The sequence below is a fragment of the Lampetra planeri genome, chromosome 57 (genome assembly GCF_965212315.1).
Source record: "Lampetra planeri chromosome 57, kcLamPlan1.2.h2, whole genome shotgun sequence".
Lineage (NCBI taxonomy): Eukaryota > Metazoa > Chordata > Hyperoartia > Petromyzontiformes > Petromyzontidae > Lampetra > Lampetra planeri.
Window position 1 is genome coordinate 320,443 of NC_136163.1, and position 26,654 is coordinate 347,096.

The 26,654-nt window shown below is 48.5% G+C and overlaps 1 protein-coding gene across 1 annotated transcript in view; it reads left to right on the forward strand.

The window, feature by feature from the left end:
• LOC144735758 (guanylate-binding protein 2-like) overlaps positions 1-23,480 on the forward strand; it is a 46,299-nt gene extending 22,819 nt beyond the window's left edge. Inside the window, exons 4-10 of the mRNA XM_078618260.1 lie at positions 969-1,224; positions 3,156-3,333; positions 4,299-4,579; positions 7,787-7,999; positions 17,963-18,065; positions 18,604-18,707; positions 20,715-23,480. Coding sequence (XP_078474386.1) covers positions 969-1,224; positions 3,156-3,333; positions 4,299-4,579; positions 7,787-7,999; positions 17,963-18,065; positions 18,604-18,707; positions 20,715-20,882 — 1,303 coding nt within the window. The 3' untranslated portion in view covers positions 20,883-23,480. The remainder of the gene's footprint in view (positions 1-968; positions 1,225-3,155; positions 3,334-4,298; positions 4,580-7,786; positions 8,000-17,962; positions 18,066-18,603; positions 18,708-20,714) is intronic.
• Positions 23,481-26,654: the final 3,174 nt, after the last annotated feature.

Below are 26,654 nucleotides of genomic sequence, written 5' to 3' on the forward strand. Positions count from 1 at the left end.
CCCTTTTAAACTGGTACAAAACTGACACCTTTGCAAACATGATGCCTTGAATAAAGGTGTCAGTTTTGTACCAGTTTAAAAGGGTAAAAACCTACTACTATATACTATTTTGTGCAGAAGTCAACGATAGTTGTCCTCTAAATATACTTGCCCCCGCCATAGGATTGTGGAATACCCACCACTGACTCAGGGCTGTAAATCGAAAATGGGTACCGCTTCAATGCTCAATTGGCAGTAAATCACTTTCGACTTTGTCCGAATGCACATGTGTACGTGCGCATGGGCCGTGTGCATCTTTCTGCACCATGTTTGCACGCATGCATTCAAAACGATTCCAGCCGAAATTTAAAATAAAATTATACTCATAATAAAAATAAATAAAAATCTTCAATTGGTGCAGATGTTCGAGATTGTAATCTGGTAACTAACAATCAAGGTCAAATGATGAAATCACTAGCAATATAAGATGTGGTACTATTTACGTTAAGGGGCATATTACGACTGTGTGAGCGAATCTAAAACTGCAAAGGCTTGGTGAAGGAAAGGACAAATGTGAAAACATTGCCGAACAAAGGAGTTGAAAGACAAAGATCCCCCAATATAGCCATAGCCTAAACTAACTGTTAGGGCAAGTGCTTTTAGCAAGCACCTATGAAGGCTGGCACGGCACACGAGGGGGTGGATGGTCAGCACCACGCCCAACCGCCTTTGTCTGCCCAGTGGTGTTGTTTACACACCGCACCAGTTACTCATTTGAGAGTGAGTCGACCTAGAGGAGGAGGCCCAGGACCGGTGCAGATAATTGTCGCAGGTGTTGGCCGTGAGCAGGTATCAAACTCGAGTTGCCAGGTTCGTAGCGCAGCTCGATAACTACCTGTCCCCACACACAGACATACAACTATTAGCATAGAAACACTACCTGAATGAGCATGTTGTGTTGTCTTACCCTTGACTGCAATACGTCGTAGCTTCATATTGAACCTAGCAGACCACGTGAGAACGAAGGAGCACCAAAAGGATGACCGCATCGGCTCGGACTTTCACCGACACTTCCCGTCGCTGGTGATGTGCATGCGGGACTTCACGCTGCACCTGGAGGTGGGAGGCAGGCCCTGCACGGCCGACGACTACATGGAGCACTGCCTGCAAATGCGCAAGAAGGGGCTAGCCAAGGCTTGCCGCGAGTTCAACGAGCAGCGGGAGATGCTCTGCGGTTACTTCAAGGTGCGGTCGCACACCTTGACCAACGCTACTTTGTCAAACGCACGATTGGGCCGTATGTGGTTTACTTGTTGAGGTCGGTTTTCTGGAACACGGGGGGAGGGGCTGGGGGTGGCAAGTGGTGCGCTGTGCACTTGTACTCTACAGTCGATGATTTCGAACCCAGGAACGCAACCCTATATTTCATATATTTGGCGACTGTGGTTTTGCCCAACACGCCATTTTTTAGGATCGTAACCCCCACGTTTGGCGTGGTGGTGCAGCTCTAACACTCTTGCCTCACAGCAGGAAGACCCTGGGTTCGATTCCTGACTCGGGCACCTTTCTGTATGGAGCTTGTATATTCTCTCCCCCTGTTCTGCAAGGGTTTCCTCTGGCTTCTCTGGTTTCTTCCCGCAGATGCACAATATCATTGTAACTGGATATCGGGCAAACTTCCCAATGCTGAAACATTTCCTGCAAATCACTAACTCGGGATTACAATCCAGCAGCGGCGGCAACATTGCCCCACTCCTGTGAAAACCTGGCAGGGCCCTCCTGAAAAAGAGTTGAGACCCAGGTTCCATGGGTAAACAAACCGAAATAAATTGATCATGTTAAATTACACATTGTTGGGGCGATTCGCGGTTCTGGGTGCACTTTTTCCGGTTTGCAAAAACATCACGGAGTTACTTGTAGCCCCAATCGTGTGTTGGTAAGTAATCTGTGGTTATTTATGTCTGGACAAGTCAGTTGCAAAACAGGTTCAGCAAGGAAAGCCTCAATGAATCTCAAGGCAAATTTGTCAGAAGGATCCTGCCGAGTGTTTACAGTTCGGTGCATATTACGACTGTGTGAGCCCAATCGAGTAATTTGGAGGTAATTTTTCAGCATCTGGATATTTTGGGCAACACCAGTCAACATTGTGCGGAGTTTTCTTTTAGCTATGAGATGAAACCGAAGAACCTAACGGAAACCCATGCAGAACAGGGAGAGAACATGAAACTATTTTTGTTTGACCAGGTATGGCCCACTGAGCTATATAGCTCTTTTTCAGAAGCGACCTGGCCACAAATGATAGATGCAGCTAATTCGGCTGTGACGGTCCCACCTGATGACGGAGACTTGTGTTGCCTCCGAAACGTCGTGATTTTTGTTTTTATTTTATTTTATTTTCATTAATTTTGATGTTTTACCTACGTGACTTTACCGAAAAAACCTAAGAATATGATAGATCTAGATTTGAAGTTTTCGTGACTGCAAGAATCCATACTCTTTATTTCTTTCGGTAAAGTCATGTATTCTTATTTTTCACAAATGATAGCTCAATTAATTGGAGATTTATAGCAGCCAAATACCACTGTTCTAAACGCATGTTTCTAAATGTGGATGGAAAAACCGGAGGACCCGGAGAAAAAAATCCATGCCACCACGGGGAGAACATGCAAACTCCAAATATACAGGCGTCAGGGTCAAACCCACGACCTCCTGTATACCAGACGAGGTAGTTAATATCTCGCCACCGTGGCACCCCTAACATACAAACTCAACACATAAAGCTGCCCGAGTCGGGAATCGAACTCGGACCTTTCTTACTGTGGAGCGAAAGCATTGCCATTGCGTCACCCTAATTGAACTGTGCCACCCTTATTGACTTAATTCAATATAATCGGTATATAGTACTTAAAATTGTACACGTCAGACAGACACATTTTCAATGCACAGAATTTAAATATTTTTTCGAAGTAGCTGTCTATTCTTCAAACTGTATTTTTTGTAGGAATTTGGTTTAGACACGTCTAACACGCACATATAATGATGAATGAGCATCCTGTTTCCTTTACATGATTGTTTGCGGGGAATTAATTCACTGTAGTGTTATAATTTTGCCATTCAAATGAGGCAAAAAGCCACCGGCTGGAGCTTCACGTTTCTCACCATTGTTTTCTTTCCAGGAGCGAAAGTGTTTCGTGTTCCCAGTGCCAGCTGAAGCACAACACCTGGAGCACCTTGAGGAGCTACCGGACGACAGGCTCAACCCAAAGTTCCTCAGCGTGGCCGACAATTTAATTAAGTACATCTTGGATTCTGCCAAAGTCAAGCACGTCTGCGGAACAGTCATCTCCACCCACAGTAAGGTCGCTTGTGTAGGCTGCATGTAGGTGAACGCTTCACGGTCGGCGCGCCTTCAGATGTTGCGGATCTCATGTGGCGTGTCTTAAAAACACATGTTCTCCTATAACGCGGTGGTAGTTGCGTTCCTGAAGAACATCGCGTTGTGGAAAAATTGTTTTGTCATAAATTAAAAATAATATAACGTAAAGCACAGTCTGCGATAACACGTGAGATACGTACACAGGCTGAACAAAGACCGAGGCACGTGGGTTGCATCTAGAAGCATCCAGCAGCATATCCAATGCCTTGTGTGATGCGATGCCGAGGCAGCCTTACGACCGCTTATTCCTACTCGCGCGACATAGTTCTGTTCACTCAATCGTGTTATATCTCATCCGCATCCGCACTCCGAAAAATGTGTTCCCCCTTAATACATTCATTGCGTTCTCTACAATTTGTGTTATGAACACACCCGACGTTACAGGAGAACAGACTATAAATACTCAAAGCAGGGGGGGCCTCTTTCAGGACATATGACTTCCTTGTCAGCTCTCCCTCCTGACTTCTAATCATACCCTGGAGCCTCTAAGCTGGAAAATGGCCTGGTCCCTCTTCCCTCTCTCATCGCACAACCACTGGTACTCGCAGGGTTGACATTGTTGGGCACACTTGGTGACCATTACCCTCGCTCCAGTCGCATCTGTCTTGTAGCGTTGTTCGTGGAGTTCGCCAATCATCTTTTGTCATTTCTTTTTACTGCTTGTGAAAATAACTGTGTCATCAGCAAATCTGAGCTGGCTAATGCTTTCTCCATTTACGTTCCACTTTTTTTCATGCTTTCATTTCTCCATTCTGACGTTTTGCCGCACGCACTTGTGTTATCTCAATAACGTTTGTCTATTAAAATGCAACACAGCTTCATGCGTCTTCACGAACCACCAACCGGCTCCTGAAAATATTTCACTTTTTCTTTGTCGTTTAAGCTTTCATTGAACTGGTGGAGCAGTATGCGTCAGCTCAGCGGGCGCACGCATTGCCCTGCATGGAGAGCGCCCTCGTGCAGGTGGTGACGCTGGCGAACCGGCAGGCCAAGGAGGCGGCGCTAGCACTCTACCGGGAGGCGATGGGCCCGGTCGCGGAGCGTCTCTCTCTTCCCACGCTGGAGCTCAATGCGCGGCACCAGGAGGGCGTGGAGGCGGCCGTTGCGCTGTTCCACGGCCGCTCTGTGCTCGACAAGGACCACGCTCACGAGAAGGAGCTCATGGTCAGTTTGAGTTTCAGCACAAGTTCTTTTTTATCTCTGTTCGTCATCTTTCTTTCTGTTTTCTAAAAGTATAATAATGTCTTTTTGGTTCTTTCGGTAAAGTCACGTAGAAGGGAAGTAATAAAATAATAAAAATAAAACATAATACAATAATTCTCACGACGTTTCGGCCACCGCAAGCAGCCGTCCTCAGGTGAAACCAGGTCTGTCGAGGCGACAGCGTCTGAATGAAACAGCACAAGTGCTTGGAGCATATATATAAGCTGTGTTGGAAGGGGGGGGGGGAAAGGGCGCCTTGACAAAAGAATTTGCATATCAAGAGGAATTTTGCATATTTATGGGAAATGCAGGTATGTGATTAGTACTACTTATGTCCGTGCATTATGCAGGATTAGCAGCATCCAAGGGAGGGGATATGGGAAATGCAGGCAGGTATGTGATTAGTACTACTTATGCCCGTGCATTATGCAGGATTAGCAGCATCACAGGGAGGGGAGAGGGGTAGCATTAACAAAGGGAAGAAGTGTTAATAGTATGTAGCTGCAGTAACTAAAACCACCACGTAAACAACTAAAGTATAAACTACATATTATCATTATTATACTAAATATACTCTACAATAAGCTGAGTTACTAACAGTAAGTAATACATTACAATTCTACGTCGTAAAAAAATAATGTTTCCATCTAAACTTTATTCTCTTACATCACACGAGTCTACACCGTACTATATACTGCCATAGACAAACCCAACATTAAATTATATACTGTATTGCTATAAACCACCCTATACCTTATACATTGTAATATTACACTATGTATTATTCTACCCACCCTAATGTATATCACACTGCTGTATATTCACTATACAATTACGATACTATATATTACTTTGTACATTGTATTAAGCATATACATTTGTATACTATTTGTTATTATACATTGTACCGTTGACCGTCGTGTGAAAGATACTAAGAGGAAGACACAAAATATGTCAATGCAGCGGAGCAAAGAATCCATTCCCTGCGAAGAATACAATGCCAGTGAGTGGAACGCGGTCTGAAAGTCACCGTAAACGCGAACACAATCAGTTAAGATCCGAAATGGTTTATTGCGTCCTTCCAATGATTGCTAAGCCAGAATCCATCTTCTCGGTTGAAATTGTCTCTGTGTTTGTATATGTGGATCGCCTCATGAACGAATCTCTCATGGTAGCCAGATGGCTTGCAGAGAACCTCTGTCTTGGAGAAGTCAATATCATGTGAGCCCACTGAATTGTAACAGTGATCTGCCACGGCTGAGGTGTTTGTCCTACCGTGTTTCAAGTCTGCTTTATGTTCACGGATGCGGTCCGAGACATGTCGTTTGGTTTCTCCAATGTAACTGCTACCACAGAGGCAACTTAGTTTGTAGACGCCAGGGTACTGTATGTCTGGAACCTTGTATATGTGGATCGCCTCATGAACGAATGTTCATGAGGCGATCCACATATACAAGCACAGAGACAATTTCAACCGAGAAGATGGATTCTGGCTTAGCAATCATTGGAAGGACATAATAAACCATTTCGGATCTTAACTGATTGTGTTCACGTTTACGGTGACTTTCAGACCCCGATCCACTCACTGGCATTGTATTCTCCGCAGGGAATGGATTCTTTGCTCCGCTGCATTGACATATTTTGTTTCTTCCTCTTAGTATCTTTCACACGACGGTCAACGGTACAATGTATAATAACAAATAGTATACAAATGTATATGCTTAATACAATGTACAAAGTAATATATAGTATCGTAATTGTATAGTGAATATACAGCAGTGTGATATACATTAGGGTGGGTAGAATAATACATAGTGTAATATTACAATGGATAAGGTATAGGGTGGTTTATAGCAATACAGTATATAATTTAAAGTTGGGTTTGTCTATGGCAGTATATAGTACGGTGTAGACTCGTGTGATGTAAGAGAATAAAGTTTAGATGGAAACATATTATATTTTTTACGACGTAGAATTGTAATGTATTACTTACTGTTAGTAACTCAGCTTATTGTAGAGTATATTTAGTATAATGATGATACTATGTAGTTTATATTTTGGTTGTTTACGTGGTGGTTTTAGTTACTGCAGCTACATACTATTAACACTTCTTCCCTTTATTAATGCTACCCCTATCCCCTCCCTGTGATGCTGCTAATCCTGCATAATGCACGGGCATAAGTAGTACTAATCACATACCTGCATTTCCCATATCCCCTCCCTTGGATGCTGCTAATCCTGCATAATGCACGGACATAAGTAGTACTAATCACATACCTGCATTTCCCATAAATATGCTAAATTCCTCTTGATATGCAAATTCTTTTGTCAAGGTGCCCTTTCCCCCCCCCTTTCCAACCCAGCTTATATATATGCTTCAAGCACGTGTGCTGTTTCATTCAGACGCTGTCGCCTCGACAGACCTTGTTTCACCTGAGGATGGCTGTTTGTGTTGTGGCCGAAACGTCGTGAGAATTATTTTATTATGTTTTATTTTTATTATTTGATTACTTCCCTTCTACGTGACTTTACAGAAAGAACCAAGAAAATGAATCCCTGCAGTCACGAAAGCTTTAAATAGAAGTATAATAATGATCATAAATAATGTGTAATGCGCACGGTTTTCGTTCACTCTGAGAGAAAGAGAATACATTTGGAGGCATTGGAAACCACAGGCAAGCAGTAGGGCAACCTCGAGCTGGTGCCAACAATTTCTTGAGCTCTGTGGTTCAATATTGGGATGTTTGGCCAAATTAATCACCCCTAATCTTAAGCTCAATATCGCTGCTGAGCATATAGTATTACTGTAGAGCTGAAATGAACAGCTGACGCATTCATAATTTAAAATATATTGAATACTTGATTACTCAAAATGCAATTAACAATGCCTGATATTGCACATCTGCTGCTGATGTCATTGATTTTGTTGTTCCTTCTGTAAAAGAGCTATATAGCTAAGTGGGCCTTACTTGGTAAATAAAAAATAGTTTAGTAGTTGTAAATAATAACTTTGTCTTAGTTTAGAGAATCTGGGTTTTGCTCTAAATGTACTTTCTAGGAATAACGACAGCATAGTCCGTACACAACATACGACAAATTTAGATATGGATGCCACGTTACACAATTTATTTTCAATATCTGAATATCTCTGCTCCAATTTAATTTTAGAAAGAAATCACTGAAGTTTACAAGGGGCTGATTATGAAAAATGCAGAGGCGTCACAATGCAAGTGTAAGGAACGCCTTCTGCAGCTGTACCAGCCCATTAAAGTGAAGGTGCAGCAGCGTGAATTCTATCGGCCAGGAGGCTTCCAGGAGTACCAGGCCTTGATGGAGAATCTCCAAGAAAACTACAACAGCACCCCAGGACTGGGCATGGCGGTAAATCCCTTTTAAAGCCTCACCTGTTGCATTTCCACCCCCATTGTCAATCAAGTCATTTTAAATACATGTTTTGAGAACAAGACCTGCCACGGTGTAATGGTGAGAACAGTGGACTTACAATCAAGGGGTGCATTCAGTGGGCAGAGCGCGATAGACGTTGGCTCTTATAGAGTGGTGGGTTTGGATGCTAAGTGCATTGTGGTTGCCTGATGTCACACCACAACCATTGAGCCCGCGTGTTTCATCCACGAACCCGAGAGTTCGCAGCAAGGTACGGCGCCTCCCATTGGCTGGATTGTGAGATGCCCATCTCACTCTGAGCGAGGGAGTCCATTGTAATGGCGGCCTCCAAACTTTGTCTTGTACCATGCTGCCCTAATGTTGGGTTTCTGTTCTAGCAGCCGGTCCCACCTTCACACACGTGTCACATGCGCTCTTTCATGTTGTTGTCTTCCTATCCGGGTTACCGGGCTCCGCTTTCGTAATTGTTACGGCTGGGTCGGCTGATTTTTTTTTCACGAGGCGGGGGGGGTAATGTAGAGGAGTAGTCAGGGACATTACGTCATGCGGCCCTTCCGGTGTGATGACGTCACGGGAAGTGACGTCATGCATAGGGGGCGGGACGACAGCGTCATGTCTCCCGGGGGTACTTAAGCTGGAGCCCGTGACGTGAGCGGGGTCGTCGCAGTGAAGGGTGGAAGTTCGATCCTGGGGAAGGGCTGACGGAGCCTAGAAGGGAACCAGCACTAGCAATAGGAGTGGCTGCTTTACCCGGTCGGCCGATGTTGGATGATCCCTCGGCCGGCGCAGAGGGAAGAGCCTGGGAAGCTGGTTGTGCTTGGGAGCCTCGGACCCCTACCACTGGGGACAAGTATATTATCCCTGAGCCCGTTATTGGTGTAAGCCCCTAATAAACCCTTGGCGTAAGCCCCTAATAAACCCCTGGTGTGAGCCCCTAAAGAAGATCTGCCTCCAAGTCGTCTTTGCACCACAACACTTTGATACTCTTTATATAAGTGATTGATCATGCAGAATCTTCATGACCAACCAGGCATTTCACTAAACTGTAATGAAAACGGGATTTCCTATGGTCATACATTTTGTGCATTGAGATAATTTCATCGGACAGAGACTACATAATCTCACGGTTATGGAAATAAGCAGTGCCGTATTAACGCGATGAACTGTATCGAGTTAAGAGATATAACCTGATGAACATGCTGGAAAATCTTCTTGGTTTTTTCGGTAAAGTCACGTAGAAGGGAAGTAATAAAATAATAAAAATAAAACATAATAAAATGAAACAATTCTCACGACGTTTCGGCCACAACGCAAGCAGCCGTCCTCAGGTGAAGAATGAGACAATCCAAGCTAGGAGCTTACATATAAGCTGGGTTTGGGGTGGGAGAAGAGCGCCTTAACAAAAAGAATGTGCATATCAAGAGGAATTTAGCATATACATGGGAAATGCGCAGGGGGCGGGGGGGCTTCAAAGTCATACCATGCCCACGCACTATGCAGGATCAAGAGCACCAAGGGGGGGTGCAGGGATTAGCATTAACAAAGGAAAGGAATGCCAATGATATGTAGCTGCAGTTACTAAACAACACCGTAGAAAACTAAAGTATAAACTACATACAAAAAACTAAAATATAAACTGCATAGCACCATCAGTATACTTACTATACTCTACAATAAGCTGAGTTACTAACAGCAAGTAATACATTACAATTCTACGTCGTAAAAGTTATATAATATGCTTCCATCTAAACTTTATTCTCTTACATCAACCGAGCATATACCGTACTATATACTGCCATAGATAAACCCAACATTAAATTATATACTGTATTGCAATAAACCACATTTCAACATAACACTATGTATTATTCTACCTACCCTAATGTGTATCAAAATGGTTTATTACGTCCTTCCAATGATTGCTAAGCCAGAATCCACAGAGGCAACTTAGTTTGTAGACACCAGGGTGCTGTATGTCTGGAACCACATCTTTTACAGACGGTACCAGATCACGGATTTTATGTACTGTGTTGAATCGGACCTGGATCTGTGGTAGCAGTTACATTGGACAAACCAAACGACATGTCTCGGACCGCATCCGTGAACATAAAGCTGACCTGAAACACGGTAGGACAAACACCTCAGCCGTGGCAGATCACTGTTACAACTCAGTGGGCTCACATGACATTGACTTCTCCAAGACAGAGGTTCTCTGCAAGCCACCTGGCTATCATGAGAGATTCGTTCATGAGGCGATCCACATATACAAACACAGAGACAATTTTAATCGAGAAGATGGATTCTGGCTTAGCAATCATTGGAAGGACGTAATAAACCATTTTGATACACATTAGGGTAGGTAGAATAATACATAGTGTTATGTTGAAATGTGGTTTATTGCAATACAGTATATAATTTAATGTTGGGTTTATCTATGGCAGTATATAGTACGGTATATGCTCGGTTGATGTAAGAGAATAAAGTTTAGATGGAAGCATATTATATAACTTTTACGACGTAGAATTGTAATGTATTACTTGCTGTTAGTAACTCAGCTTATTGTAGAGTATAGTAAGTATACTGATGGTGCTATGCAGTTTATATTTTAGTTTTTTGTATGTAGTTTATACTTTAGTTTTCTACGGTGTTGTTTAGTAACTGCAGCTACATATCATTGGCATTCCTTTCCTTTGTTAATGCTAATCCCTGCACCCCCCCTTGGTGCTCTTGATCCTGCATAGTGCGTGGGCATGGTATGACTTTGAAACCCCCCCGCCCCCTGCGCATTTCCCATGTATATGCTAAATTCCTCTTGATATGCACATTCTTTTTGTTAAGGCGCTCTTCTCCCACCCCCAACCCAGCTTATATGTAAGCTCCTAGCTTGGATTGTCTCATTCTTCACCTGAGGACGGCTGCTTGCGTTGTGGCCGAAACGTCGTGAGAATTGTTTCATTTTATTATGTTTTATTTTTATTATTTTATTACTTCCCTTCTACGTGACTTTACCGAAAAAACCAAGAAGATGAATCCCTGCAGTCACGAAAGCTTTAAATCGAAATGCTGGAAAATGTTGCCTTTCATACACTTGTAATAAACGACTGGACCACGATGTCTGGCTCAGTGTCCTTTATTCGGTTCGTGCTGTACACCCACACGGCTGTCTTTACTCTGTAGCTTCTCCACGGTGCTGACTCCAATGTCGGCCCGATCCACAACAGCAGCTCCGCTGCTGTTTCTCTCACACAGCCCCCCTTGGCTGTACTCGCTGCAACTCCTCTCCCTCCGCAGCTCTGACAGCCTCTTGCTGTCTCTCTCTCTCTCCGCAGCTCCTCCTGGCAGCCACACCGCTGCCTCTAACACGCAGCCCTTCTGGCTGTCTCCTCTGCAGCTGCACACCACTCCGCAGCTTCCTCTTATCTTCGGGGTTGGCTCCCGATGGCCGTCGGCGCCCCCCCTTCTCCACACCCGCCCGCGTGGCCTCACTCTTTTCCGCTCACACCCCGACTGCCTTCCCCTTCAGGTTTACCCGCTTAAGGACCCGAACCTTCCCCCCACGTCACATGACTCCACCCCCCGTGACGTCACATCCGGAAGGTCGCTTACGCCCGCATTACACCACCCTCCCCCGTAGAAAAATCCCAGCCGACCTCGGCTGACCAATAGCAAATCGTAATGCGGCGAACCGAGCTTCCCCCCCTAAAGGACACTAAGCATACAATGTAACAGCAAGAACAACAACAACAACGCAATTAACATCAACGAACGTACAAAAAGCATGCAATAAATACAACTGTAAGAAAAAAATAACAAGACAACAACAATCAACGAAACGTAAGCGATTTGGAACGTGTGCGGGTCGCCGGCCCGTCCCGGACGGTCGGCGGCCCACTCGCAGAACGGGAACGCGATGAAAGTCGAGGAATGACAGGGGGTAATCCCCCTGTCGCAGCTGGAAGTCCACCGCCGTCCCGTGTCTTTAAAGAGTTAGTCTTGGGCTTGTCCTGTGACCGTGCCCGCAGCTGGGTCGGAAGGGCTGCAGGGCTCGAAGGTCCCGCAGACCTGGCAGGCGTCCTCCGAGCAGGGCCCCTCGTCTCCCGCAATGTCACGGCCGGCCTGTCTGGAACAGGTAGGACAGGCGCTCTAGCAAGATCAATGGACGCAGGCAGGGGAGAGTCAGCAGCAACAGACCCCGGCAAGGCAACATTGGGGGATGACGCATCATGTAAGGGAGCAACATATGGTTTCAAGCGCGACGTATGCACAACCCAGCGACGAGACCCAATCTGGACGCGTGCTGACTGTGGGTTGGGAACCGCAATGAGGCGTACGGGACCATGCCAGGGTTTGTGCAATTTCGGCGAGGTCCCCGGACGTACCTGTGGACAATGAAGCCAGGCTAGGTCCCCAACCTTCCAAGGGCACTCCCCCTCAGACCGTCGCGCATATCGCTCGTTCCGGGCCTGGGCTTTGGCCGTAGCCACGCGGGCATTCTCCCGCGCCTCCGTGACTCGGCGAACCGTGTCCTGAATGTATTCAGGAAGTGGTTTACGAGGTCCCTTCACCCCAGTTCCCAATTGCACATCCACCGGCGGCACGTTTTCCCGACCATACATAAGGTAAAACGGCGAATATCCTGTAGCCGCATGAGGCGTCATCCTGTACGCCGAAAGCACCCCGGGGATGTGCAGATCCCAATCTGATTGTTGTTCACTCACGGTATGGCAAAGCATGGCAGACAATGTCCTGTTCAGCCGTTCAACCATACCATCCGTCTGCGGATGGTATGGGGATGTCCGTACTTTCTTAGTCCCAAGGCCCGCGCACACTTCCGCCAATAATTTAGAAGAGAAATTCCTGCCCTGGTCCGTGAGGAGTCTCTCAGGCGCCCCCTTATCCATAATATACCCAAACAAAAAGGCGTCGGTAATGGCCGCGGCCGACTGATCGGGCAACGGCCAGGCCATCGGCCAACGGGAGAGGTACTCAACCCCTACCAGCAAATATTTATTACCCCTCGCCGATGGTGGAAAAGGTCCCAATATGTCCAGTGCCACCAATTCATTGACTCGAGACACCTGAATCGACTGGAGAGGCGGCACGTAAGGATGTTTCGGCGGCTTACGTCGTGCACACGCAGGGCACGCGCGCACGTGCCCTACGACATCTGTCGCCATGCCGTGCCAAAAATAATGACGTTGCAACGTCAACAAGGTCTTCTGCACCCCTAAATGTAAGAGAGTGTCACAATGGAGGGTTCTAATCAACTCGAATCGCAAGGACGTTGGTACCACCAGGCGCCAACGTTCCTGGAACCCCTCCCGCCACATAAGCAGACCATCTCGGAGAGCGGTTTGCGGCCCCACAGCCGTACTCGGACTCCCATTGTCCTTAGCAGACCGCTTCCGCAAGGACACCAATGACTCATCCATCATCTGTTCCCGGATCCAGACAGACCGCGGCAGATTCAAAACCCCGTCAGCCGGTCCCGGTTCCATCGGAGTGTCCGACTTCTCGACGGCCAACGTAAGCGGCTGAGGGGGGTTTGGAATCGGCGAACACCTATGCGTCCCCGACTCACATTTACAAGGGGCGCGCCGCGGTAATCTGGAAAGTGCGTCAGCGTTCGCATGGCGCACTCCCTTCCGATGTTGAATTTGGAAGGAAAATTCCTGTAGCGTGTCCAACCAACGTGCCAACTGTCCGGATGGCTGGTCAATTTTAAGGGCATATTGCAAGGCCGCATGATCCGTACGCACAATAAAAGAACGACCGTAGAGGTATGGTCGAAATTGCCGTAGGAAAAAAACAACCGCCAATAGTTCTCTGCGAGTGACACAGTAGCGGGTTTCCGCAGGAGACAAGACTCGGCTACCATACGCCACGACACGCTCTACACCCCCTTTAGACTGTGATAACACCGCCCCAATACCTGTGTCACTCGCGTCCGTATCAAGAATGAATGGGTGATCGAAATCGGGATAATCCAATGTTGGGGCCGTGGCCAATAGATCACGCAGACTCCGAAAGGCCGCCTCCTCCGGCTGTCCCCAAACAAATTTCCGTCCTTTACCCGTAAGGAGATGCAAGGGCCTCGCAATCGTCGCAAAACCCGGCACAAATCTTCGGTAATACGAGGCAAATCCCAAAAACCGCCGAACATCCCCCACGGTGGCCGGAGTCGGCCAATCCCGGACGCACGCCGTCTTTTCCGGATCCGTGGACACTCCCTCAGCACTCACAATGTGCCCCAAATAGCGGACGGACCGTTGCAGTAGGTGACATTTCTTTGGTTTGAATTTCAATTTGGCAGAACGTATCCTCTTGAACACTGTCTCCAGCCGCGCCAAATGTTCATCAAATGTGCGGCTGAAGACAATGATATCGTCCAAATATATAAGACATGTCTCCCACTGCAACCCCGTCAAAACGAGCTCCATCAATCTTTGAAATGTAGCAGGGGCCGCATTCAATCCCATCGGGAGACAGTTGAATTGAAATAACCCCTGCGGCGTACGGAATGCGGTTTTCTCCCGTGAGGACTCGTCAAGGGGAAGCTGCCAAAATCCCGAAGAGAGGTCCAGTGTGGAAAAGAACTTAGCCCCCGACAATGCGTCGAGGGAGTCATCCATACGCGGCAGGGGGTACGCATCTGCCACCGATATCTTATTCAATTTGCGGAAATCAACACAAAATCGCAATTTGCCATCCTTCTTCTTAACCAAGACGACTGGAGCGCCCCATGGGCTGTTAGATGGCGATATAATGTCCGCAGCCAACATGTCTTCCACTGCCCCCCGTACGTGTTCTCGCTCCGCAGGACTCATCCGATGCGAATTTAATCGAATAGGGGCAGCATCGCCCGTCTCAATGTGATGGTACAGCAACGAAGTGCGGCCCAAATCCAAATCATCGGAGCTGAACACATCGGAATATGTCAACAACAATTTACGCAGCGCACCACGTTGCTCCATGGACAGGGAAGAATTTTCGTCACATAAATGAGCAACCCAACGATCATCCGAACTCCTTGGCTCGGAAACCCCAGCAACAACGCCCCGGCTATGTGGACAATCATGGGTCGCAAACGCCGTAGTGGCATGTGCCACAACCGTACCGGCCGGGACACGGACGTTTTCTCCCCCCGCATTAAGCACCTGTAAAAACGGTAATTGATCCGGCCGGACGATGGTCTGTGCCCCCACTAACGCCAACCCGGTTGTTATCGCGGCGGACGGTGACAACAAGACCACTACTGCTCCTAGCCGATCAGGCAGGGGCTTCCGATACCGCAAGGGTATAAGCATCTGTGTACCAGGTGGGATGTCCACAGATGCGACGGACAGCGCCTGCACTTGTACGGCCGAAGCAGGTCGCCCCCAGGGCGACGGCAGAAACGAGATTTGACGGCCCCCCGGCAGTTCAATACAATTCTCATTGATTTTGATCAAAATGGGCATCTTAGCCAAAAAATCGGTGCCTAACAAACAAGGAACCGCCAAAGATCTCGATATCAACACAACACCCGAGGCCGACACATCCCCAATAGATATCTTAGCATCCACCTGACCCACGATACCCATGCTACCCCCGTTGGCAGCGACGCACGACCCATAAACCGGACGCACAGCCCCCGGCGGGATGCCCAACAGATGAAAAATGACATCCGAAATAATAGTCGCAGACGCGCCGGAGTCGACCAAAATGCGTACGTCCACCCCTTGTATAGACCCCGGTACCGTGGACGAGCCCGTAGCGGCCGCGACGACTCTCCGTGCCAACTTGCGCCATTGCGTGACCGAGCGACAAGGCCCCGTCGAAGGGCATGCTTTAACCACAACGTTAGGATGGCGCAACGACGGTGATGGGTGAGGTGTAAAGCCTTGCCGAGTGTCTGGTGCGTGCCGACATGCCTGTTTCGGAGGATCTTTAGCCGACTTGACCGGTGCCGAGGCCTCCTGCTGCGGCGGAGCCGGGAAGCGGGCCCAGCAGTCTCTGGCGTAGTGGCCCCTACGCCCGCAGCGGAAACATTCGGCCTCGTTGCGCCGAAGCGCAGGCCTCGCCTCCTGACGGCCCCGTTCTGGTAGCGCCGCGCGCGGTCTCGGCCCGCCGCGTCCCGTCCATGGAGCGGAGGCGGCCGTCAGTTGTTGAGGGCCCCGATCATCCGGAACATAGACAGCCTGCGCAGGGTTCCACCCCAGCGCATCCCCTTCTTTGACGGGCCCCCCCGTCCACGCCGTCACTTGTTTCCAGCGACGGAGGTTGAATTGCGCATCGAGACACTTAGCAGCCGTCCGGGAAGTTAGCTTCTCATGCCCACACACAGGCATGGGGATCCCTAGATCCCGAGACAGCTCCAACATTTTCCCTAATATGAGAGGCTCGAGCAGGTCCTGTGGCGTCTCAGGATAAGCTGCCATGGCCAGCTCCAGCACCGCACCCCTGAACGCCACGGGCGACTCCTCTGGTGCTCGTTGTCGTTGAGCGAATCGCCGATGCGCATCATCTGGTGGCTCATAAGCATCGGCCATTTCTTGAAAAACACCACATAAAGTTGCCTTCTTATCGGTCGTTATGGAACGGAAGAATCGGACAGATTCGTCGTCCAGGAGAGTCGGCAACACCTCCAAAGCCTCCGCATCGGTCCATCTTGCTGTGCGTACCGCCGCCAAGAAGCGGCAGGCGAACGCGCTCCAGTCCCCACCGACGGAAAATTCTTTAACCGTTGTAAGGTGGCGACTCCGACTCCTCTTCCCGCCGTCTTCCAATGGTGGTGGTTGTGATGGCAAATTCAAAATGGCGTCGGCCCGCGGCGTGGCCAAGATGGCGGTTTGGCGCCACGGAGCGCGCAAAATGGCGGCCTCTTGCCGCGTGGGCAATGGCGGCGGCAGGACAGGCAACGTGGCGGCCCGCGGAGCACCACTTGCATCATCCATCGTCCCTGGCGCGACGAGATGGCATAGATGCGCCAGGACGTCCTTAAGTGCCTCCAGTTGTACCGCCATCGCTTGCCATCGTTGATCCGCGTCTGATGATGTCGACGGACCCGCCACCGCGCCAACATCCTCCACTCCCGTTCCCGTGGTCGCCTCAGCCGGGCTCTCCTCCACCACCCCAACAGGATCCGTGGTTGGAGGGAGTTCGTCGTCGTCGGACGAAGAAGCCGATGCAGGCGCCGGATTAACTTTCTTCCTCACTTGTTTCGACATGCCGTTGCACTTCCGACACCAGTGTAATAAACGACTGGACCCCGATGTCTGGCTCAGTGTCCTTTATTCGGTTCGTGCTGTACACCCACACGGCTGTCTTTACTCTGTAGCTTCTCCACGGTGCTGACTCCAATGTCGGCCCGATCCACAACAGCAGCTCCGCTGCTGTTTCTCTCACACAGCCCCCCTTGGCTGTACTCGCTGCAACTCCTCTCCCTCCGCAGCTCTGACAGCCTCTTGCTGTCTCTCTCTCTCTCCGCAGCTCCTCCTGGCAGCCACACCGCTGCCTCTAACACGCAGCCCTTCTGGCTGTCTCCTCTGCAGCTGCACACCACTCCGCAGCTTCCTCTTATCTTCGGGGTTGGCTCCCGATGGCCGTCGGCGCCCCCCCCTCTCCACACCCGCCCGCGTGGCCTCACTCTTTTCCGCTCACACCCCGACTGCCTTCCCCTTCCGGTTTACCCGCTTAAGGACCCGAACCTTCCCCCCACGTCACATGACTCCACCCCCCGTGACGTCACATCCGGAAGGTCGCTTACGCCCGCATTACACACTTTTGAAGAAAATCCAACGTCTTCATTACTTTGCGTAAAATCTCGATGGCAGCTGGTTTCTACTGGCAATTTCATCAGTCAAGAATATGAATCTGGCCCATATTTACGTTCATAAAAGCATTACTTTACTTTCAATCACAAAGTTGTTAAGTGCCGACAAATATTTTCTTATATAGCAGGAAAATGTCCTCAAGGTGTTCATGGATCAAACTAAGGACACAGGAAGCAACATCCTCATGATGGACAAAGGCATCTCACAAATGGAAAGGAATACGCGAGGTAATTTGTGTTCTTAATTGCGGTGGGAGTTAGCGGTGAGCAGTCCGACCTCAAGTTTTTGGAAAGCCATACACTGTGCATAAGATGTTGTTATGGCACCATTTTGAAAAATTCAGACATATGAAACGTTTTGCTAATTTAACTGCTATGTTACTGATTACAACTACAGTACGTCTCAACCAATGAAACCTTATTGCTCTGCAAATGTTAATTTACCCAAATTCCACTTAAACATAATGAAAACAAAGACAAAGATTCCCCGTATAACCAAACAGACTGTTGGGGCAAGTGCTGTTAGCAAGTAGCACCTATAAAGGCCTGCATAGCACACGAGGGGGTGTGTGGCCAACACCACGCCCGGCCGCCTTTGTCTCCCTAGTGGCGATGTTTACACATCGCACCAGGTACTTATTTGAGGCTGAGTCGCACACGCGCACTCACGCACACACACACCCGCATATTACGTGGAGTAAACCACTGTTACATGGCAATGTGCGCCCTCTGTGTTTAGCTATGCGTTGTGAAATGTTTTCGGTAGAAAATGACGAGCGGAAGAAACGATTGGAGCAGGGGAAGAGAGCGCTGCAAGAACAAAATAATCAGAAACAGGTCCAGATGGAAAGCTTGAAGAATCAACTGGAGGTACTCGATTAATTGTAACAATAAAAAATATGTTTTTATTTCACAAGAGGTGTTTTTTGTGTTAGATTGTGTAAATGTAAATGTGTCGTTAAACCCGCCACCACCCGACACAGCCAATAAGTAAGGGTTATTAAGTAAACAAAACATTCTTGATTTGAAGCTTGCGTGACTGCAGAAATCCATTCTCTTTGGTTATTTCGGTAAAGTCACGTAGGTAGAAAAAATAATAGATCACGACGTTTTGATCGCCACAAAAGCAATTGTCTCCCACCTGAAGATTAAACAAAACATGCGAATTCGTTACTAGGTCAGCACACCAGTATGTTGGAGAGTAAACCCCAAACATTTACAATTATTATCCAAAACACTGGTGTGCTAGTAACGAATTGGCATGTTTTGTTTACGTGATAAACCTTACTAATTGGCTGTGTCGGGTGGTGGCGGGTTTAACGTGATCTAACACAAAATTAACCTCTTATGGATAATATTGGTCGCGAAAGCCTACGTATTAAACTGATGTTTTATTTGTATAGACCATCATTCATGCAAACTGGCTCTCAAAAGGCTGTAGAATGTATAATGTTCAGTTATTGTGCGGAGCCACAGAAGATCACAGGCAAGTGGAAGGGGCAGCCAGAACCAGCGCCAACAATTGGCCAAGTCCTGGTCCTATATTTGGGATCTTTGGCCAAGTTTTATTATGAATGAGTGTTTATACATGAGGGTCACGGTACGTATCGCACACTCTTTATATTTGTATCCGGTGAGAATACTCACTCGGTCGGAAGGGTTTTTACATTAATACTTTGTTGAATAAGGAAAAGGGAAACAGTCCTCAATATGAATTTAAGCCATTCTTAAGTACCGTACACTAATGTACATTTCACAGCAAAAACAAATAAGTTGACAAAAACAAGGATAGGCTTAACCTGACCAGCAATAATATAGGTGTTAAGATGTTCAAACACCAAATAGACAGACGTATTGCAAAGGTATCAAGTCTGCATTAACCACACATACTTGTGGTAAAACATGCAAACAAGCATGCTTCGATAATGTATGCCTTTGAAATTGATTGGCCTACACCAGAAACAGCCTCGTTATGACCTTGTCTCACCGGTGCTGTTAGACCAGAGAACGCCAAAAGGCAAAGAGCACAAAGGCGATGCAAATGTCAAAGCATTTATAGCTCAGGTTAAACAGTTATATTTACGGGACCTTTTTCATCAGTATAGAGATGATGAAAAGAGAATAGGCTTTACACTTTATTTATATTATACCGGCTAAAAGGGTCCCATAAAAATAAGTTGACAATTCGCCTCCTTCCCAAATTTGTCTACACATTAAAAAAAGTATTTTTTTGTTACACATCCCAATGGTCACATTGCTTCTGGGAGTACATTGCAGCAAAAGCATTGTTTTACTACAAGCTAGCATTGACATTTAGTATCTCATCAACAGGCAGACTTTCTATCGGCCGAATGGCCGATAGGATATGTGTAGCAAAAATACCTTTATTGTTTTTGAGCGACACAAATATGAGGCATGCGATCAACTTATTTATTTTGTTATTTATATTTTCCACTAAGAAAATTAGTTTCATTTTGCATTTCATTTTACGTGGATTTTACAGTTATGGACTTTGGTACACAAGCCAAAAGTGTGATGGACGTGAAACAGCCTTCACGTAATACCGTCTCTGCTTTCCACCCTTCCTAGTTAACCTTTCCCTCCTCTTGGTGTCCAACTCGTACTTTTCCCAATGTGCGGCGCTCCGAGACTTTGGTTCAACGATTCAGCCCCTTACAAATGGAAGTTGTTGCTGATGTTGTTGTAGTATATGTTTGAAAAGCAGAAAATGTAGTTATTTTTTTACATTGACAATGAGTTTTAAAAGTTTTATTTGCTGTCTGCGACATTTGTAGAGAAGTTCAACAATGACACCGCCTAGTTGAGGCGTTGTAAATGCTTCTTTATTTTGTAACAAACTTTTTTGTGATCATCTAGACCAACAAGACAGAGTTTGATAAGAAGGTGAAACGCATGAAGGAGCAAACATTGTCTATTCCCGAGGACATGGACATTGAAGATGACAGTATGGACATGTATGACATGTTAGAGAACGTATTGGGTTTTGGACTGAAAGTTGCATTCACCGTTTTATTGTTTATTTGAGATTCCAAATTGGCAGTCAACCTCTATCTTACCTATAAACGTCATTTTTTGTCTGTCTGTCCGTCTGTCTGTGGACGTGTACTTGAAGGATTTGGCTCGAAAACCGTGGGATTTACATTTAAAAAAGTATCCATGTACCACGCCGTAAGCCCCATGGTGAGCCAGCGCTATTCCGTTTTCACATCCGTCAACTTTAAAATATTGAAATTATCAATTAATTGCAATTCCGATTTATTTAATTATTTCCTCGCACCGCTAAAGCTGCCTGCGGGTTGCCACTAGCAACACACACACACATCATCGGATTGCTCATTTGTGTTCAAAATGCAAAAAAATACACACAAAGTTGAGGTAAATTCATCAAAGTGTCATGTCCTCTTCTCCCCCCCCCACCCCAAAGTGTCAGTAGATACTAATATTATAGCGCTTAGTGTTATTGTAGCGCGGGCGGGAGGATGGTGGGAGGGGGGGGCTGGGTTAGCGGCCCAACCCCCAGCCTGCCAAGGTGCCACCTCGGCCGGCTGGGCAATCTAGGCGAGGCCGGGGGCTCTGCACGGGACTAGGCCTCACCACGCCACTTTGTCAGGTGAATACTTTGTGCTATAGAGTCGATATATACTGCTATAGAGTCAGCACGTACTACTGTCGGGATAGCAGGTACCACCACAGTTACTTTGCACTGCTGTTATCATACCAGGTACCATCACAGTCAGTTTGCACTGCTGTAGTGAAAGCAAGTACCACCACAGTATGCACTGCTGTAATCATAGCAGGTACCACCAGTCAGTATGCACTGCTGTCGTCATAGTGGGTACCACCACAGTCGGTATGCACTGCTGTAGTGATAGCAGGTTACCACCACTGCTGTAGTCATAGCAGGTTACCATCATAGTCGGTATGCACTGCTGTAGTGATAGCAGATACCACCAAAGTCGCTGTGCGCTCCTGTGGTCATAGCAGGTACCACCACATTATGCACTGCTGTAGTCATAGCGGGTACCACCACAGTCGTTATGCACTGCTGTAGTGATAACAGGTATCACCACAGTTGGTATGCACTGCTGTAGTGAAAGCAGGTACCACCACAGTCGCTATGCGCTCCTGTGGTCATAGCAGGCACAACCACAGTATGCACTGCTGTAATCATAGAAGGTACCACCACAGTCAGTATGCACTGCTGTAATCCTAGCAGGAACCACTACAGTCAGTATGCAGTGCTGTAATCATAGCAGGGACCACCACAGTCGGTATGCACTGCTGTAGTGATAGTAGATACTGCTATCGAGTTGCTAGATATATGCAATATAGAGTTAGTAGATACTAAAACAGTATATACCACTACGGTCAGTAAATACTACAATACTACTTACTCTGTTGTCTGTAGGGTGTGTACGTATATATAAACCTACGCGGGGGTAAACATTTTCGGAAACCTTTTATATCAACTATTTACCCCCCACTTTCTATAACTTTTTGGACTTCTACAAGCCTCTTATAATTTTGTTGGTGGAGAAATGGACAAACGGCCCGCCGGGCTTTCACAATAGCTTACTATCTGTGTATGGATATGTATTTTTAAGAGAAGTTGTGAAATATATTTTTCGCCTGGGCAACGCCAGGTACTTCCCGCTAGTACACTATATAATACTCCTCCTTCTCGTGTCCTGCCACCACGGTCGCATGTTTATCTAGCATCGGGCCACGTCGTGGTGATGATGATGTTGGCCTGGGTCTGTAGCCCAGGCTAGGTCCTCTGGGATGCGTGCCTCCTCCAGGAGCCGACAGACCAAGAGATGCTCCATGGTCTCTGCCTCACTGCCATCTCACACGAGTCACAATACTCAGAGCTTCCGATGCACTTTCACACAGGGATTTATTGTGGCTCTTTTTCTACTGGATTATAACTATGTTCTATCCACTGCTGGATAGAAGCCAGACTGGAAATCTCTGAAAAAGAGCTCCATAGGGTAATCGGATTCCTCCAGTTTTAAATAAAGATTATTATTCTGATGGACGAGCCCCTCTAGTAAAGCAATGAAAGTAAAGTTAGGAAATGATTGAAGAACTTCGCAAAGTCTCGAGATGAATACAACCAAAAGTTAAGTACAACAATTTTGCCGAACATAATAATTACTGGCGGTATACCACGAGGAAACACAGCTGAATGTGTATGATGATTACCTCAATCACAAAGAATGGTCCTTTGGGTACGATGCTGCCTCACCTAGGATTGGTTAGATGTTTGCAAGCCCTACCTTCATTGGAATTCGGAAAACGTGTGGTAACAAACTACTTGAATTGCCTCATGCAGTTTTAGTTAGTATACGTAATCTGCTCTACCTTCGTTAATCTGTGTTCTATGTGCTGCTAAGAAAATGTGTAAACGTGAACGTGCATTTGCACATGCCCAAATGTGCAACATGTATATTCCATATCTCGGGGAACTTTTTGTCAGTATCCAAAATGATAAACATAAGAATAGGTTTTTGGTGTTCTCTGGTCTCACACTGGTGAGAAAAGGCCATAAAGAAGGCTGTTTCTGGTGTAGGCCAATCAGTGTCAAAGACAATGCATATGTGATAAAGGACTCGTTCACTGGGTCTGTCTCCGTTGTCCTTTATTTGGGTTCTTTACACTTGTCCCACACGGCCCTCGCTCAGAGCCTCCCCGCTTGGCAGCTCGACAGCTGCCTTCGCTCCCGTAGCCTTTCTCACTCCGATGCAGCCCCGCTGCAGGTTCCCTTTGTGCAGTCCTCCGGCTGCTCTCACTGCAGCTCCACCGCTGCTCCCCGTTCCTCCGTGCTCGGTCACCGCTGGCCGACGGTGCCGAGTCTTACTGTGTGTGGCGATCTCGCCACTCTCCAACCTCCGCCCTGCGTGGCCTCACTATGTCTCTATTCCCCACTCTCTCCCGTCTCTTCCGGTATCTCTCCCTTAAGACCTCACCCCTCTCTCTCACGTGACCTAACTCCTCCCCCCGTGACGTCATATCCGCGAGGCCGTTTACGCCCGCATTACACATATATTAGCAAAGCATGTTTGTTTGCATGTTTTGTTACAAGTATGTGTGGCTAATGGAGTACTTTATGAAAGGGTAAAACCTATTCTTAGCTTTACCATGTGTAATGCGGGCATAAACGACCTTCCGGATGTGACGTCACGGAGGGGAGGAGTTACGTCACGTGGGAGAAGGGTTCGGGTCTTTAAGGGGAGAAACCGGAAGAGGACAGGGGGTTGTTGGAGACTGGACTAGGGTGAGGCCACGCAGGGCGAAGGCTGGGAGGAGTGGCGAGATCGCCACACACACTCGGAGAGAGGATTGGCACCGTCGGCCAGCGGTGACCAACCCAGGGAGCAGCGGCGAGGCTGCAGCAAGAGCAGCCAGCGAGGCTGCACGAAGAGGCAGCAGTGGGACTGCTCGGAGAGGGAGAGCAGTGGTGGAGCTGCAGCGAGGGCAGCCGGAGAGGCTGCGTGAGGAGATCAGCAGCGAGGCTGCTAGAGGCTACGGAAGCGACACGAGGAGATCAGCAGCGAGGCTGTTAGCGGCGACGGGAGCGACAGCAGCGTCGGCGCCGAGCGGAGGGTCTCAGAGGGAGAGAGCCGTGTTGGAAGAGTAGACGAACCCGAATAAAGGACACCAAGCCAGATACCGTGGTCGAGTCTTTTATTACACTGGTGTTGGAAGTGTAACGGCATGTCGAAGCAACTAAGAAAAAAGAATATTCCGATGCCATCATCTGCTTCTTCGTCTGACGACGACGACCTTCCTCCTACGATGGATTCAGCTGTGGTAGTGGAGGAGAGCCCTGCTGAAGCGAGTGCGGGAACGGGAGTTGAAGATGTCGCCGCGTCGGCGGGCCCGTCAGCACCAACGGACGCGGATTTCCGCTGGGAACGGATGGCGGAGCAGCTTGAGACTCTCAAGAACGTACTGGCGCAGTTATGTCACCTCGTCACGCCGAGGACGGCGATGGGGAGAGCTGAGGGTGGTCCACAGTCCGCCGCCTTGCCTTCGCTGTCAACGCCATCAGCCACGCGGCACGAAGCCGCCATCTTGCGCGCTCCGCGGCGGGAAGCCGCCATCTTGACCACGCCGCGGTTCGACGCCATTTTGAACCTACCGCCGGATGAACCATCGCTTGAAGACGGCGTGCTAAGGAGTCGCAGTCGGCATCTTACTACGGTCAAAGAATTCTCCATCAGGGGCGATTGGAGCGCTTTCGCCTGCAGATTTTTGGCGGCGGTACATTCTGCTAGGTGGACCGACGCTGAGGCTTTGGAAGTGTTGCCGACTCTTCTTGATGACGAGTCGGTCAGATTCTTTCGTTCCATAACGGCCGAAAAGAAGAAAACATTACGTGGAGTTTTTGACGAAATGGCGGACGCTTACGAGCCACCTGATGATGCTCATCGCCGATTTGCTCAACGACAGCGAGCGCCCGAGGAATCGCCGGTGGCATATAGGGGTGCGGTGCTGGAGTTGGCTATGGCCGCATATCCGGAGACGACGCCTGACCTGCTCGAGCCTCTCATCTTAGGTAAGATGCTCGAGCTGTCTCGGGATCTGGGGATTCCCATGCCTGTGTGTGGCCACGAGAAGCTGACTTCCCGGGCGGCAGCAAAATGTCTGGATGCACAGTTTAACCTCCGTCGGTGGAAGCAAGTCGCGGCGTGGACGGGGGGGCCCATCGTCGAGGGAGGCGCCTTGGGTTGGGACCCTAAGAAGGCGGTCTACGTGCCAGATGGGAGGGGGCCCTCAGGAGCTGACGGCTGCCTCTGGTCCATGGTCGGGCCGCGGTGGGCCGGCCCCGCGCGCTGCTCCTCCGGTACGGGCCCGGCGGGACGCTGGGCCTGCGCTACGGCGCAATGGCGTTGACTGCTTCCGCTGCGGGCGTAAGGGCCACTACGCCAGGGACTGCTGGGCCCGCGTCCCGGGTCCGCCCCAGCAGGAGGCCTCGTCAACGGACGCGCCAAAGAAGGAACCGCCAAGACAGGCAAGTCGGTGCGCACCAGACACCCGGCAAGGCTTTGCACCTCACCCATCACCGTTGTCGTGCGATCCGGGTGTTGTTATTAAGGGGAGGCCATCGACGGGCCTTGTCGTTCGGTGACGCAGTGGCGTAAATTGGCACGGAGGGTCGTCGCGGCCGCTACGGGTTCGTCCACTGTACCGGGGTCTATACAAGGGGTGGACGTTCGTATTTTGGTTGATTCCGGGGCATCCGCGACTATTGTATCGGATGTCATTTTCCATCTGTTGGGCATCCCACCGGGGGCCGTGCGTCCAGTTTACGGGTCGTGCGTCGCTGCGAACGGGGGTAGCATGGGCATTGTGGGCCAGGTGGACGCTAAAATATCTATCGGGGAAGTGTCGGCCTCAGGAACTGTGTTAATTTCAAGATCTCTGGCAGTTCCTTGTTTACTGGGAACTGATTTTCTGGCTAAGATGCCCATTTTGATCAAAATTAATGAGAATTGTATTGAATTGCCGGGTGGCCGTCAAATCTCGTTTCTGCCGTCGCCCTGGGGGCGACCTGCTCCTGCCGCACAGGTGCAGGCGTTATCCGTAGTATCTGTTGACATTCCACCTGGCTCACAGATGCTTATTCCTTTGCGGTATCGGAAGCCCCTGCCTGATCGGCTAGGAGCGGTTGGGGTCTTGTTGTCACCGTCAGCCACGATATCGGCCGGATTACCGCTGGTTGGGGCGCAGACCATCGTCCGGCCGGACCAATTACCGTTTTTGCAGGTGCTCAATGCGGGTACCGAAAAC